The 17,679-nt window shown below is 42.2% G+C and overlaps 1 protein-coding gene across 3 annotated transcripts in view; it reads left to right on the top strand.

Moving 5' to 3' along the window:
- The window catches only part of Sema3a (semaphorin 3A), a 453,595-nt gene that overhangs the window by 325,282 nt on the left and 110,634 nt on the right, over positions 1–17,679 (top strand). For all 3 annotated transcript variants that reach the window (XM_087206759.1, XM_087206760.1, XM_004839772.4), the window contains exon 6: positions 1,583–1,702. In XM_087206759.1, coding sequence (XP_087062885.1) covers positions 1,583–1,702 — 120 coding nt within the window. The remainder of the gene's footprint in view (positions 1–1,582; positions 1,703–17,679) is intronic.

The raw sequence follows: 17,679 nt of genomic DNA, 5'->3' as shown, positions 1-17,679 counted from the left end.
CAATGGGGGACAGTGGTCTTTATGGAAAAGCAGAATATTTGGCCACCTACGTGTTTCAAAGTAAGATTTTTCTGACAATAGCTTCTTTGCAAATGGCAGAACTCTTTAAAGAGTACAAATACATCCATTGGCCGACTCATGAAGTCTTCATTTGTAAATGAGTTTATCAGATGTTTCCTTTTCGCAAGCTCTTTCCTCATGCCCTGTCCTCTTGGGCAAGGAAAGAAACTGTCACAGAATAAAAGTTTGCTGCCAAAGAGTTAGGTTGTAACAGTTTCACAGTTTTACCTAGGACGTTCCTTGTTCACAGTGAGTGATGAAGCAGAATCAGTTACCTTTAAGCTGGGACATTTTTTCTTCTCACAGAAAACTTGCGATGTCAACTGATTTCAGAGCATAATTTATATGTTATATTCCCTTACCAGATGAAAGAGAGATTCAGGATCTATTTGACAGAACATTGGAAAAACTGTATGTTTTAGTTACAACTCCCCACCCCAAAGGGGTGAAAAGGAACTACTCATCATATGTTAAGAAAGCACAAAGAATCATAACTTGGAACTTTTATGTTGTACTTTAAATAGGTCTAATTCATCTTTAGTACAGTGTACACAAAGGACATCAGCAACATTCATCCCAGAAAAATAAATGATAGCCAACAGTTCCTTGAATTTAAATGTCAATTATTCTGTTCATGTTTAGCTGTCTACTCCTTATTTGGGGGTCAATAGAGTTAAGACCAAAATCACCAGCTACAAAACTAGAACAGAAATGCCACATGGAAATGTATTCAAATTATGGAACACCTGAGTTATAAACTTCAACTGACTACATAAGTGCAAATGCACTTGGCTTGCAAGTGAAAGGTCCCAGTTCTTAGAGAACAGCTTTGGGAGTGTGCTACACAAGGAAATAGCAGGGCCAACCTAGTTCTCTGCTATGTTTGCCAACCTTGTTTTCCTAGACTCTGAGTTCTAACTTTATCTTCATTTATAGTCACATTCTTGATTCTTAATTTCAAATCAATATAGATCAAAGAAATAAACACTAAGAAAGTCTAGGACAATAACAAGAAAAAATTCAATGCATCTTTTGTTACTTAGCCTAGAAATATTCATTTAAAATTTTTCACAATAGGTTACTAATGATGCTTAAACTATATGCTTCATATAAATTTATAGTGCAGTGTGTTCGTTTTCTTTTTCTAAAGTCAAACTCACGGTTAATTTTTGCAAATAAATTTTCACCATGATCTTGTTTAGGTAATTTGTTATGTAAATAATCTGTTGTTCTTATCACCAGAAGAGTCATCTATGATTATTGGTTAGCCAGAACTTTTATTTCCCTTTTATCTATCTGTTTCAGTGAAACAGTTATGGAGGGACATGTTGCATGTGTGGCCATGAGTAAGAAATTCTACATGTTTAATGCAAAACAATAGAATGTTGTCAAAGCAAGGCAATCGGAAATCAGCCTTCGCAGCACGGGAGGGGGCTGCGGGAGAAACCTGTGGGAGGGCGCCCTGAGCTGGGTCAGCTCAGCATGGGGACAGCGGATCTCACGGCTCGCCTTTGTCTTGCAGAAAGAATGTGCTAACTTCATCAAGGTGCTGAAGGCCTACAATCAGACTCACTTGTACGCCTGCGGAACTGGGGCCTTTCACCCAATTTGCACCTACATTGAAGTTGGACATCATCCTGAGGTAAAGCCAGCTCTTAAAAGTGGTGTTTGCCCATGACCCTTTCCCGTGAGAGGCTTCATTACCCATCTCTGCAGCTCATTGAGCTTCTCTCTGCCTTACTGTTGAGCAGGACTGCTTCAAATTCAGATGCTGCTATGAATTTGATCTATGAATACAAAAAGAATGAGGCCATGACTCAGCAATAACAGGGCATGGGAGGGAGGAGGGAAGCGTTTGTTCCCCTGGGTTGCAGAGTCCGGGCGTTCTGTGTGGGCAGCAGATGCTGGATGTGTGCCGTCGCCACTGCAGCCTCCATTGTGCACTGCTGGCTCCCGATTTCCATCCTCAGCCAGGAGCGTCCCCTCCCACTGGACGCGTCTGCCTGGGGACAAGAAGGCGCCGACGGGTGCCAGGGGCCTGGTCTCATGCTACACCCAGGTCATTCTTGTTCCTCTAAGCTTTGCTTTTGTACTTTTAGTTATTACTTTGGCATAGAAAAGAAAAAAATAAATAAATTAACCTGCTGCTCGTAAAGATGTTTTGGTGCAAAAATTGGTGAGGAAGTTATAACGTTACGTAAATTGACGTAAAAATTAATATTAAGGAAACATTGTTAATGTTGGAAATAGCCCAGTGCCTTAGGGTTATCAATCACCCTCAGCTGTAAAACATTTTGTGCTTTTTGGCATTCAATCCTAAGAAGAACAAAAGTGTTCATGTGGTGAGAAAATCATTTGTGACAGAATTTTCTTCCAAATTGGAATTCAGAAATACTCAGTGAAGAAAGGATTTGTCCAGGGAGTATTTCTGGAATCCTAAAGATAAGATCCAATTTGCATGTTTGCCACTTTATTATAACCAAAATTGGAGGTTCTCTCTTGCGATTTTCTTAAGGTGTCCTAAGGAGATGCACGTGTCCTCTCTGTGGATCCAAAACAATTGGTGGCAAAACTTCCTCATTCAAGCAGGTGTTTTCTAGGTGAAACTCAACTCTGACGATTTCCCAAAGAGCCTGGGAACAGGCAGAATCTCCCCCCAGGCCTCACCCGCTGCCTCTCCCTAGCCTATTCCCACTGTGTCCACTCCTCCTCCTTCCCTCCTCTTCCTCTTCTATCCCCTCCTTCTCCTGTCTCCTCCACACCCGCACAACCACACATACTGTCCTCCCTGGCATATCCAAGAGTTTTAAATAAAAAGCGATGACAAGGAAGCACGTCCTCCATGTATTCCTCACTCCGTGTTGACGGAGTTAGGAGCAAGTTCATGCGCGTAGCCCTGGGATTTTATGCACTTAACATTTCCATCACCTTCTGACTAAATCCCTCCCTCCTTGCTACCGTTCTCCAGTTACCTGCCGCACTCAGTGGGGTGTTCTAGAGGTGGCCCTGCGTGCCTGTCCTGCAGTTGCCCCAGAGAATGCTGCCCACACGGTGGTTTTCTGCTGTCCAGAGCCACGCAGTGCATGGTCGTCAGTGAGGTCAGAAATGCACAGCTCCCGAAGGGTGGGAGAGGCAGAGCTGGTATCACAGCAGGTCCACATCTTGCTCTACCACTTACCAGTGAATGACATTGGGAGAATTCCTTGGCTTCTCTGAGACTGGTAAAATGGTTAAGAACTAAAAAACATGAAGCAAAGCTTTCTCATCTTCACTATCCACAGATTTTAAATGAGAGGTTGACTTTACCACCTCTAACCACCCCCCAGTCCTCCCGGCACGACCTGATGCAAGTGTCTGCTACGGAGGCCAGAGTGCTAATCCAGTCACTGGAGAGCCGTCTTCTCTCTGCCTCCTCCTCAGGGCTTTTGTCCAACCACAATTCAGGACAACTGCTTGGCCTGGAGCTGTTTGTTTTTCACTGTTTCTGAGCTGGAAACTGGTCTCTACATTGCTGGGGGCCTCAAACATTGTCTGCTAGTTTGACCAAGATGAAGAAGGACAATTAATTTTAGAGAATGCAAGTCTGTACCCTGCTGAAAGCTACTGCTGTTTTTCTTGCAGTAATTGTCAGCTTACCTATTAAATACCTCTCGCTCCATCTGAGGCTGTGCAGGGATGACACCGAGCATCCTTGGGGCTGGGTGATTCCGCACTGAGCTTCATTCCCCCATTTTAAACATTTGAGACTGACAGGGTCTTGATGGCCATTTATAATAAAGCAGCCTGTGCTGGCCCTGCCTTTTTATCATTTACCCACAGTTTTCTTCCCTTTCTAAGCTTTCTGTTTGATGGAGTTAGCAGCCTATTCCCTGCATCCATCTTGCCTGGTGGGCAGCGGGGCTGGAGAAGTGCAGATCACCGCCCAGGGTCTTCCAAGGTGAGAAATAAACGAGCCTTTCCACCTGGACTCGTGGAGGTGGCAGACTGGGATGGGAGTGTTTTCCTGAGACTCTGAGACTCAGACCCCTGGAGAAATGTCCTCTTGCAGAATCTCAGTGACTTTGATTTGCAGGAAAACTATAAATTGGGAAATACCATTCCAGACTGTTGAGGAGGTCAGAAGGAGATGATTATGCAATTACCTGGGGGAATGGGAGTAGTCTAGACAGGCAATCTAGGAAATTCTGGAAAAGATATTATCAAGATAGCTTGTCCAGACTACATCAAGTTCAATTTTCAGTGCTTAAGCTGCTTTATGAAACAACCTGCTTTAAACTGATCTGCACTGGTACTTACACTACTACCCTTGGCTTTAAAGGATTATGCTGCATGTGAAGTTGAGAGAAAGGCACACTGTGTACTTCATACTGTCAGGGAAGAACGGCAGTAATGAAACGGTTGGACGAGCAAGTAGTAAAGCCACAATCAGGCTGGCGCTGTAGCCGGGAGTTCGTAAACTCTCCTAAAGTGTGTATATACCAACTTTTACTAACAAAGGGCATTTTCAGATAGGAACAACTGCCTCCCAAATTCTAGTTCAGGAATTGCATGTATGTTTGTTATACCTGCCCCATCAAATGAAATATGAATTTATATAAAAATGCATTTGTCTAGTCATATAACAAATAACTATCTTTACACTGTTGCTAGAAAATAACATTATGAACATAAATTCTAGGTGGCAAAATGCCACAGAAGTAAAGACTTCAATTTACTTTTGAAGCAAATCAAGTCTCTTTGTTATTTAATCTCTTTGGAACTTGCCGGAGAAAATTCGCACTTTCTTTTAAGTAATGATAAAGCAAGTAGCAAGATGCCTCCAAGCTTAGCCTTGTGGTTGTGAAAATAGACTTCTTTTTCTCTTCCAGCTTTTTAAGGCCCATGTGTGGACTCTTGGAAAATTGTATTCTAAACTCTTGTCTTGCTGCACAGTGAGTGCCTTTTGGCCACACGCAGCACGTCATTGATTTCTGTATTAAACAGGCTTTCTGCTCCCTGCGGCCCATCTGGGGATTGGTAGACATATTAATTAGCTGCAGTTCTGGAGGATGTGTGTCAGTCAGTTCCTGGGCATCTGCCAACGGCACTTGACACAGCGGATAGCTGCCATGGAGGTCCCACGCTCTGCACATGTGTGTGTGTGTTCACCACAAAACGCGTGCAGCTCCGGGCACACAGCCGTGCAGATGTGAGCGCGGATGAGCCCTGAGCTGAGGCTCTTGGGTCCATGCCACTCGGATGCAAACTGTGAGATGTCTTTGAGAGGCAGACTCTTCCCAAGTGGATCACAGGGCATGGTATTTCTCCTGCAAATTTACATCTGTTAAGAAAAAATTGTATGAATTTAGGAAGAGTATAGCTTTTCAAAGGTGTCTCTGGGTTTTTTCTCAAATTACAACGGGCCTCTTCTGTGTGCTGGCAGGAAATGTAAAGAAAGACAGACTCAAGCAAGAGCGGGAAATTATTAACTCTATAAATACTCTCATAATGTCATGATCTCAATTTATGATGGAACCAAAGGGACATTCAGACATGCAGGGAGGCTTAATGGCTATCTCTAAGGCCATTGCTACAATGACAACCAATATATCTGTGCATGAAGGAAAATGGGTTTTCTGTTTTTTTCATTTCTACCTAGAACAGCAATCTGCTCTTCCGTAAAACTTGCAATCGAATGCTCTTAGCAACAACCCCCAAGGCCTCAGTGCTGTGTAAGTGGTGGGTGATATTGTGGCAATTGATTGATACATCTAATCTAACCCCTTCCAGTCGAGTTATCTCTCTCAATTATGTTGTTCTTTGGTCCAGTAGAGAAAAACTTATTTCTAAGAAGAAATACTAATGCTGAGAATTTCAGATATCCTGGCAAAATAAAGAGGAGCTGCTTTGGGGAGGGGACACCGCTCCCTGGCTCCAAGGTCACAGGTAGGAGCCCTAGTTTCTTTGTAACAAGCTAACCCAGCTGACAAAAGCAGAGATCCACAGTCAGGCAGCTCCTTGCTGTTCCGCAAGACCTGCACCACACAGGCAACCAACCCTACTTCCCCTCGCTGACCTGAGCCAAACGCAGTCAGCATGAAGTCCTCTGGGGTATCCAGGTTCCTCTTTCCTAATGTTTTGAATACTTGAATCATGTTGGAAGATCAGCCTGTATAAATGACTATGCTTGTAAACAGTACTACCATTTATATTTCAAGTTGCACTCTAACATGACCTGCAGTTTCTATTTGAGGAGTCCTCATAGTTCATAAATTCTGAGAGAATTTAGCTCACCAATGTATTTTAAATGAGCTATTAGAATCCTAAACTCTAAATATTATCAATAAGATTATTTCTCTAAAATTAATTTTAGAAGTGGCCAAGTTCAGCAATGAGGGAACCCCACTGCTATGATTAGAAACAATGCTAGATTAAATTAAGATTCAAAATGGTAAAAATAAAAAAGATCTAAAACTCCAAGCTAGAATCCCCTAAACACATTTAAAATTATTTCTCATCACCATTCGATATTTTGATTTGACTGGCCTGAATATATGCTGCATGTACTAAATAGTTATGCAATTAATATTACTTCAGCCCATCACTTACTTGGTTCAGTTGTATGAAGGTTTCTCTCACACTGTTTCACAACTGTTTATTCCAAAGCCCAGAGCAGCTAAGATCAGAAATGCCAGTGATCAATTCCCAGCTTACAGAGTGTGCAGTCTCACGAGTTAGCCCAGGCGGCTCAGCTACTGCCTGAGGAAGTGCTTGGGCAGAAGTAAGCTTTCCTAAGGCCACAGTGAAGCAATGATGCTATTATCAGTCAGTGATTGAAGGAAAGACTACCTGGCAATTGAGGAAAATCTGAACATTTTAGTCCTTTTGGGCTGAGATTTATGATTGTGTTTTCTGGGATTAGGAAAGCAACCAAGGCGGACTCAACACTCACAAGCAAAGCCCCCCGGGGGGACCCAGGGGCAGCTCAGAGGACCCGGGGGAGCCAAGGCTTTGCTCTGGTTGAAGTGGAGAAGCTATGGTGAGAGGATGGGAGCCCTCGGCCGAGCTTCCAAGTGCCAAACCTCAGCTCTCCCATGGCAGAGGGGTCCACAGCAGGGTCCCGACTCAAGGCGTGGCTGCTATGTGCTGTCACTGCGTTTGTGTTCTGATTGTGTGGTACGTAATTTTAAGCAGGAAGATCACATACTTAGCTTTATAGTTCTGCAAACTTAGTTACAACCAGAGAATGTAGAGTGGAACCTGCCTGAGGGCAGATACATAGAGCACCTTACTCCTGATGTTCACACTCTTACCTTTTGTTGTCATCTTTGAATAAGTCATGGCAGTTGGTGGCACTCGCCAGTCACATGGCTCATTAGTGCAGGGCTGGGGGCCACACTCATCTGCAGCTTCCTCAGTCCCTGGACCTTCGGGTTTTCAAGAGCACTTACATCCAATATGTCAGCCACATATGTAACTTTAATTTTCCTAGTAATAACATTAGAAAGAGTAAAAACAAGCAGATAAAATTGAATTTATTTTCAACATATTGTTTGAAGCCAGCCCTGCTGGCAGTACCTGGAATCCCAGCACTGGAGGAGATGAAACAGAAGGATCCTGAGTTTGAGGCCAGCCTGGGAGACCTGGTCTAAGAAAATGTCACTTCAGGGTTTTGTTAATAATGTTTACATTATTTTATGCTGCCTTGGAAAGTTAGTCTGCTTTAACTCAATCAGTTCAGACTTGTACCCTTTTGAGAGCTGGCTGTGTCCCATGGATGCGAGGGGCTGCAGCAAGACCCACCCAGTATGAGGAGCAAGGCAAGGACAGGACTGAGTCGGCAGCCCTGCTGCCTCTCTTAGCTGAAATGCAGTGTTCTGCTTGTGGGTGTAGCATTAACAGCTGGTCGTGTACCCTGAATGATAACGCTGTCAGGAACCTTCATGAGATCTAGCAGTCAGAAGTACCTGGAGTGCAGTCCGACATAGTGCACGCTTGAACTTGGAGAGGCAAAGGGAGAAAAACCATCCTTTTGAGACTGCACAGTGAATTTTAATGTGATAAGAATTTTCAGAGCCTTTTATGGTGAAACTTCTAAAGTGCAGCCTGTCAGCTGACCGTCCTCACTGCATAGGGTCTGTCTCTCCAAGAGGAGGGAAGGCATCTCTATTTGCCTAGAAGCTTGAAAAGGTGAACACAATGTCATTGATTTGCTTGTAGCAAACAGCCATGGGAGCCGTGCTGTTGACCGAGATCTCATGAAAACCCAGCAATTCCCCACCTGTGGCTCTAATATCCGTGTCGTGGGAACCGGTACAAAAAGACCTATCATTATCTAAGTAGCTAGGGTGTGCTTGACTACACTGACCATAAATGCAAAGAATTTAAAGAGACAAGGATGGTCTTGGGCCACCGTGGAGGGACAGTCAGACTGGACCGGGCGGGTGTGAGGACACGCGTCAGCTGAGTGAGTGGCAGGTGGAGACACACAAGTCACAGAGGAGGATGGAGGGAAATCGGCGCAAGTTGATGACAACAGCACAGGGTGAAGAGGGGGACACATGAGCAAACCTGAGCTTCCAGAACCGATATTTCATTTACTAGTGAGAGTTGAGAATAAGGGGAAGTAATTGAGGCTCAAGGGTTCCACCCAGGCTTCTTCAGAGCTGAAGCCACAGTGATGCAGCAGTGCTCCGAGCGAGCACTGTCCACGTTTGCATACAGACAGAAGGATTCAAGGGCAATAAAGCTGGGTTGAGTGAAACCCTAGGAAGCCTTTGCTCTAAGTGAGATCCCAGTGTTAGCGGGAGGAATCAGAGCATGGCAAGAGCTGCTCCCCAAGAGCGCACATGCACATGTCTGTGGTTAGGCACAGACATCCATATTAGTACCAATTACTCGACCAAGAACTAGTACCGACTGAATAATTAATATACCTGCTTTGAATCTGTCCCTTCACATAGTCTTCATAAACTCTGAGGGGGATGAAGCTCAAGAAGGAGACACTGAGGCAGCTGCAGTTGTTGTATGGGCCTGGGGCAAGCACTCGAGTCAAACATTTGTGTCTGAGCAGAGCCTGCAAGTGAAGAGGAAATTCCAGCAGCTTGCAGTTGGAAACACAAGGCACAATGATTAATTCTGATTTAGAGGATTCAGTCCAGTGCTGTGTGATTTGCTCCTGTGTTTCTATTTCAGAAACACTTACTGTGCAGCCAGTTCAGGCAGGTTGAGGAGTATAAATAAGGCACACTTGATGGAGTAAAGGAAGGCAGCGTCACTGACGTGGACTCGGAAGAGTGGTCGGGTACTGGTGATGTGGCAGGGGCTTCAGGCTGGACCAAGGAGTAGAAGGACAGAGGCGGAGAAAGCACAGTTCTGGGAGCAAGAGCAAAGCAGCTCAGCACCACACACTGCAGAGCAGGAGGCCCGGGAAGGGGTCGAAGCTGAGTTTGGGGGAGCCGACCTACAGCCATGTGAGATTTTAGCAAGAAATTACTATTAATGCCTTGAAACATAGTTCTGGGGTAAACGTGGGGAGAAATTCCTTATGAGACCATGGCGGAAGCTCAGTACTGACTTGAGGCTAAGTGGACGATACTGAATGAAAGCTTAAGATTTTCAGAGAAAATAGCAAGGATCAAAATAACATTCAGGTTTCATAAACTAGCAATTGGAATATAAATATGAAGACTATGTTGTGGAAATAGGCTTTTCGCTCTTTTGTGATCATTAGGAAAAGGTGCATCGCAGCATACTGCCAATTTGCAGATGGAATTTTCAATCCTGGATCTACAAATAAACAGCATTTATGTTGTGTGTAAAACACAAGCTAGTGTGTGCAATTTATGTGGGTTTCTCACAGTGGCAAATCACAAAAGATGCTTTCTCCATACCTATGAACCCAGAGAAATTTGTTTTGGGCAATGGACATGTGAAACCAATTAAAATGCACTTTATTAAAAAAATTTCCCAAACAAAAACTAAGCAGAAAGAAATAAGACTTATATAACATTTACAAATAGTGATTTTGCTATGAAAAGATCACTAATCCATGCTTTCTATTTGTGATTCATTCCTCCATTTTAATTTCTACTAATTATGTGAAATTTTAATGCAAATGATATTCATAACTTGTTCCTGATTATTCTGCCCAATTTTTTTCTGCTATACCTACTTTCCATGGTTGCTGTTGTTGTGTTTATTAGTAATAGTCCCTATGTTTGTTGGCATATTTAATGGCTTTATCAACAGCACACCACTTGATTGTCACAACCCTATGTTGGAAGCATTATCTTTATCTTTCATTTGAAGCAACTAAGGCTCAGAGAGGTTCAAGAAGTTACCTATCATCACTGGCTGGTGAATCTGTTCTCATACCATCATAACACACCGTCTTTCCAATGACATCAATATCATCCCCCATGGTGCTGGCTGTACCATGTGTTTATTAATATTCAAGACTAAACAATCCCCAAACATTGAATTTCAAATTAAATGAATTAGGACTTGCCTTATCAAGAGCCTTCTTGAAAGTAGTATTAAATTATTTTTGCTGAAAAAGTGACAATATTTGTCAATTTGGTACAATTCCATGACAGTGACAACTTCAGAGTCCTTTAAAGATTATGATAATGATATAACCCAGAATGTTGGAATGTTTTCTCAATAAAACAAGTGCTAAGATGCTCATAGAAACAGTTACATCTGTTACTACTGTGTCTCTCCATACATAATCTGGGGGCCGAGCAAGATAAAAGGAAGCCACCACCACACCTCCACCCCAGATGCACGGGACAATGGGAGCAGGCTTTACAAAGAGAATTATACTTCCTTTTCACCAAAATTGGAAAAATCAGAATTGGTAGCATTAATAAAAGTGTATTTAAAATAGAGTTCTTATTTTTAAAAAGTTAGTCTTCCAACACTCATTCAACAAAAGTTTAGCAATGAAGCATTTACTTTTCCTAATATTTTGATCATGCAATATTTCAAAAACACAGAAAAGTCTTTATACCAGTGGAGTATTTTGGAAAATTGCCACAAGTTAACAAATTCTAGATTGTCTAAGAAACAAAATATTTTGAATTTCTTATACCATCCAAAATGTTACATAATGATAGACACATTCATTATTCTGTTATTTTAACATAAATCAGATTTACTTAGCTATCTCTATATTTTACTCAAATTTAGCTGTCTAGTCATAAATCTTTAAAAATTCCAGCTAGGACAAATGTATTTAGAGAAATATATATTCTTGTGAAAAGTGATCCGTTAAACATTACCTAAAATAATTTGAATACCTTCAAATTTCATTCCACACAATTAATTTTATCTTTGCATATTTTGTTATTATACTTTAGTAATTTAAAAATCCCTTGCAAAACAAGCTCAGCTTTGAGATGTGCACATTTACAGGCAGGGATGATAACGTTTAAATTGCAAGAAATCAAACCACCTGGAGCAACTTTCCATTTTTATTGTATTTTTATTTTCCAGTCTGCCATTCTAATTCAATTGTGTATCTTGGGCACTGAAAGCAATCTCAGGAATTGCTGAGCAGCTACAAAAGAAGTCTAATGGGATCTAAAATCGATTCCCAGATCTGATATTGATTCACTGGGTGACCTTTGGTCCCATTGGATGATATCAGATTGATCTCAGCATTTTTGTACCTCAGGATTTGTCTTTTGATTAAAAAAAAAAAAAATGCTTGTCTCACACACACAAAATGCATCTACATGTAAGGAAATGGGCTCTGGCTAGGAATCCAGTTCTGGCTTTGACTCCAGCACCCAGCACTAGGGGAGCACCAGACCTGCTACTCAGGAGTACTGCCCGCAGGGTGCCAGTGTGGCTTTGCCTATATTCCAGGGTTCAAGCTCCTTTAAGTGCTTTTACCCTGGCAAATTTTTCTTCTTCTGATTTACATTTTGCTGGCATTTAGTGGCTGTCTTGGCTCATGTTTAAAATGCTTAACCTGGAAAGGGGTGGATGTTCAGTGCCCCACTCTGCTTTGCCCTTTGCTGGCCTAAATCTTTGGGACAGATGTAAGAGCTGAAGAAGGGAATTCCTCTTCCTTGCCACATTGGGCTGGATCCCCATGCAGGTGCCAACCATCACCTCATCACATTCTCACTGACAGCAATATGGAAACTATTTTTAAATTCCGTGATAAAATCACACAGCTTCTTAGATACATATGAAAAATCTGTTCTTTTAGAAAGGTATCACTTACCTGACGGAAGAACAGGAAAGATCCTATGAGTGTTAAGCAAAATATCATCACCATCTTGTCATACATACTTCCAGCACACTGGAAGTGACCTGAAGCACCTTGTTTATAAAAAGTGTATCAGAGATAATCTCTGGTTTTCAGGCTCTTGATTAAAACTGAGTTCTGGTGAGATAAAAAGACAAAGTGAAAAGATGTGTTTGCCACAGATTCCATCCATTCACTTTTAGACCTATGAAGAAAAGTCTGCAATTTGAATAGTCTCCTAAGACAAAATGGAAAAGTCTTTTCAACTCTATTGTTAAGAGAAATATTGTGACATGGAAAATTTTAATCTGAAAATATAAGTTGGATAATTGTTTGCACTCCCAACGTCTTAAGTCCAGTGCTATGCTTGAGGAGCTAACCATTATACGATCTTTTACTTGTTGAAAAATTATGTATCCAGTGATAAACTTCAACCATAGTGTCCATAAAAGTCTTTCTGAAACCTATATCTTTATACAATACCACAGCTGACAGTTACCGGTGGCTTCTCTAATTCCCACTCTTCACTTTAGAATATAGAAACTTTAGACTGAGACTGGTATCACAGCATTCTGAAGTCTGGCTGCTTCCTGGAAAAGCTGAATTTAAACTCCCTTCTCCCAAGAGTGGACAAAGAGTCCTTTCCACTACTTTACACTGCTTTGCTCTTACTACCAAATGTGTGAAAGGAACTGAAGGTCACAGTTTCCCATATGCTCAAGCTGTTTATAAATTTTCTCCTTCAAAATTAAAATAAATCCACTATTAGTAACATTACATAATTATTGTTAAAATATACTTGTCTCTTACCTATGTTTCTCTGGGCATTTGTTATCTGATTATAAACTCTACTGTTAATTTCAGGGAAGATTTTGATTCTTTCACAAAAATAGTATGTATTGGGAATGATTTGGCTGCCTCTCCAAAATAGATAAAATTGGAATATTATCTCAATGTTTACTGTTTACTGTTCTTCTCATAAAAGTAGCTGGATTAAAGATGATTTCTGTGAGCTGAAGTAGTCAACACATATCACAATTTATCAAAGAAAATAATTGAAAACATTAGAGAAGCGACCAGAACACAAGAATCATGCAACATGTCACCCACACACCTCTGTGTACAGTGGACAGGGATGACTAAATGCTTTGATCTGCCCTGGATAACATGAAAGGGGAAAGGAAAACCAGAAAGCAACATCTGCTGGAAAAAACGTTCATTAAGCAGGGTGGAGACAAGCTGAGTGTTGACATACACCATGAGAAAAGAAAAAGAAAATGCAAGAACAAAGATTTTTTTTATAGTCACAGACCTCAGCAGTCCAAAGAGATAAAATTTGACTTAGGAAAAAGACATTAAAATAAATGCATTGGATTTATATTTCCAATACTAAAATGTTGACAGTGAGTTTTCTACAAAGGGTTTCAAGGAAAATATGCATAATATACCATGTATCTATATGTAAAACTTAGATATGCAGATCTATGTAAGTTGTTTGTTCAGATCCATAGAGATTGACACTATTTTAGACAACATTATGAAGGCACAATGTAAAGAATATAACTCAGGGCGGAGGATTTAGCTCAGTGGTTCCGCTACCTGTTTCACAAGCACAAGGTCCCGAGTTCGATCCCAGGTACCAAAAAAACCCCTCTCTTCCTAATAATGAGGCAGGGCATTTTGAGCAGGGGCTTTAGCTCAGTGGTTCTGGAGCCTGCCCTGCAAGTGCAAGGATCCAAGTTCGATCCCCGGTACCAAAAAAAAAAAAAAGAATACAACTCATTTTAGACTGTCTGGCCCTAAATTTATAAAGGTAGACTCTAGTCCATCTTTCATTTAACTTCAGAAAACTGATGTCTCCTTTCGGAAGTGTTTGAAGTGAATCTCTTCCAAAGGCAGGTAGATCTGCCTGGGAACTATTGGTCCCTCACCTGTCACAACCGCTCAAAACACAGATACTTCCTGGGGACTTTGCAAATGGGAGGCACTTTCAAGTGTGTGAGTTTTTGTACCCTGGTGTGTATTGCTCCTGGTTGTGCTGGCTTTTACATTTGGGGTCGGTGTCACGTTACACTGCTGAAGTGTAGGCCCCACTGTCCATGATTTAGTGCCTTCTGGGCTCCAGCAGTTCTGTTTGGTCTTGGTGGACGTGCACAGACGACATTGTCCAGGCCACAGCCCATCTGATGCCAGATCTGGGGAACGCGTGGGGAATCAGTGGCATTGCAGCTTTATCCGTGATTTGGTCACAATTTCTTCTAAAAATAATAAAACCAAAAGAAAGATGTATCATTTAAGGAGTTCAGGAAAGCGAGCCATGTCAGAGAAAGAGCAAGATGGAAAAAAGTGATGGTAATCCGATGTCATGAGAGGACACTTAGGAAACGTAAAGAGAAAGACGTTTGCTGCCAACACGGCGGCTGTGTGCAGCAGCCTCGGCGGACGGTCCTGCTGGGCACCACACCAGGGCTAGGGTCACGGAGACATGCGGTTTCGCTTGACCGAATCACTCTGGTAAACCCCGTCCCACCCTCCACTCCTGCTGCCTCCAGCCCCAGCCGGTCAGCTCTGCTGCAGAGCCGGGGCTGGAGCCTCTTCCAGAGCCACGCAGCCACCACCCTGTTCCAAGAGTTCCTTGCCTTCCTTTGACCCGGGCATCGGAAGAGATCTGCCTCAATCTTGGTCCCTCCTGCCTCCGCATCCTCGCGTGCATCCCCTGCCAACCCATTCCGGACATGCTGGCCTGTTGCTGCTGACTCCTCGTCTCTCTCCTGGTAGATCTTTGTGTTTACTGCGTCTGCCCGGCAAGATCTGCCCACGCGCGCGCTTTACTAAATCCCTCTGGTCTCTGACCTTAACCCCTCCCCTGCGTCATTTCCTCAGAGTCCCCCCACCCCTTCGTACTGAAGGTAGCACGACTATGGTTTGTACTGTGGCCCCAGGGAGCACGCGGGGCAGAGGTACCTGCACACGCATGCTGCTAGAGCTGTGGGAGATGCGAAGTAGGATGGCTGCAGGGAGCGTTCACATCACGGTAAACTTGCTAAATTATTCAGGACTGTCTTTATCTCTCCAGGGTCAATTGTCTTGGCTTTCTCCAGTGTAAAAAAGCCAGTGTACTAATTAGAATGAGAACATGAAATAAAGCTCCTTGATCAACTTGAACTCTTAGGTGCACACCGGAGTAGTCTTTCTCAAATGAAAGTAAATCAAACTGTGGGATCACCATCCTGAAATACAAGTCCTCTTCTACATTTTACTCATACCACCATTTTCATATCAGGAATAATATGTACTAATTAGCAAATAATTTTCCTAAGGAGAGAAAATGGGCCTCTAAATCCATTTTGATAAAATTGACCTGGCTTCCACGGGCTTTGTCACATGTTCCTAATATTTATTATTTAGATATTTGTTCACAGTCTTCTCTATTCCTGTAGGAAGACACAGAGGTGGCGTAGGAGCCTCCTCGCGAATTCAGCACATTGAAGGAGATGCAGGTGTTGTGGCAGAAGCCCCCTTTGCTCTCTGAAGACTGGCACTGTGGAAGCAGTGGTTTCCAAAGGTGCTTTGGTGTGCAAAGCCTTGCTTCCACGCCTGGGGGGGGGGGAGTGGTAAAGCAGAAGGGTTAGTGGCGTGTGCCCAGGAACATTCAAAAGATCGTGACCAGAGGCCAGTGCTTGAAAACTATGCTCCATTGTTTGAGTTTCGAATTAAAACTCTCTGAGGATAAAGGCAGACTTTACATTGGTTAAAGTCTAGCCTTTCATCCTCCCTCATCAGGGCTGGAATTGGCAGGAGATGACACGGCCCTACTGCATAATCAGGTATTTCAGCATGAGAGGAAGCAAGTTTCCCTGGACTCTGAGTGCTGTTTTTGGTTTGTTTTTGGTTTGTGAATGAACAGCATGTATTTGGCATGTAAGGCATTAATTCAATAATGCTCTCAGAAGCCGTGAGCTGACTGGAGCTCACAGTGCAGCAGAGTGAGCAGAGTTACGCAGAAATGCAACCTACGTGTCTGTCTATGAGAAGTAATCAGCATACTTTAATATTATAGAACTCTTATTTGTTCGTGGCCTGCTGCTTTATGTTCTAAATAAGCCCCTTAGAACTCCATAAGGTTCAGCAGGCTGGGAAAGGGGGCATTTGGATAAAGTGTTCCTGTCTGTTTCAGGGCTTCACTCTCAAGTTAACAGGACATTAGCTTTCTGGACATTCGGCAGGCTGTGCTCAAATGCATCTCATTTTTTCTGAGCACACACCAGTTCTTCCTCCTTCCAAGTTTCACCAGCGCTTCCGCTGGCAGGGGGTGTGCAGTGTTCTGAGCCCTTTCCCTCTTCAAGCCAAATTTGAAATATACTCTATGCAAAATATATTCTTTTTACCAATCTACACGCCTCTCGACACCATGAGGTCTGACATCTTTTAGACTCTTGATAAGACTTGTTAATTTAAATAAACAAATATAATCACCAATAATGGCAGAAGTATCAATTTTAAAGATTATTCTTGTTTTCAGGAGAAAAAAGTCACTTAGTGAAAGGCGTTGGCTCGGTCCCCCTGGACCTGTGTACGCTGCATCTGTTATAAGTTTTAATTCCACCCCACATTCTTCGGCCCCTCCCCGTGTTCTTCATATTCCTGTTGAATCTTCCCTTCTTGAAGCAAGAACATGCTGTTCCCTTGTGGTCATGCCCCCACATATTTACACAAGTCACCTGAAAACACGGTTTTATTTCTCTATCCTTTAAGGAGCCAGCGATGAAAAATAGAAATGGAAAAAGTGGATGTCATGATTCAGCAGCCTGTAACTCTGATTGTCAAATTCCTGTCTTTTTATTAAACTCACATCTTGATCTGCCTCGTGAAATACTCAGCCTAACTCACTTAGTCTCTGAGTTATAAAGCATTCTTTATAAAGTTCTTACCAACTTTTTTCTAACCAAACTTCAAAATCAGGAGCTATTTCAGGAGCCTCTATAGCAACATTATGAAAACATTCTTGCATATCTTCTTATTCAAAGAATGGAGGGGTCACACTTCAAGTCTTTCAAATGCAAATATAATTTTTCAGTTTATATTCTATCATAGGATGAATCTAACTTTAAATCGTTCATGGCACACTAGTGCTATTTTCAAAAGAATGGATTTTCAAACTGCTTTACATATCTATTTAATAGTTCAAGTTCAAACGTCAATATTACATCATCAGTACATTCCATAATCTTTAAGATTTAGTTTGATTACACAAAACTCTTCCATTCCAATTAGCAAATATAGATATTCAAGTGAACCAAGAAATCTTGGGTTTTCTATTCCTATTGAAAGGGAAGTATTTGATACTGGCCCTCTGAAAACAGACTGAAGGAAGTGTG

This window comes from Heterocephalus glaber, unplaced genomic scaffold (genome assembly GCF_053883595.1).
Source record: "Heterocephalus glaber isolate CG9 unplaced genomic scaffold, H.glaber_assembly_v1.0 deba00000678, whole genome shotgun sequence".
NCBI lineage: Eukaryota > Metazoa > Chordata > Mammalia > Rodentia > Bathyergidae > Heterocephalus > Heterocephalus glaber.
The sequence above is the reverse complement of the archived record's forward strand: the minus strand, read 5'-3'. Positions and strand labels throughout refer to the sequence as shown.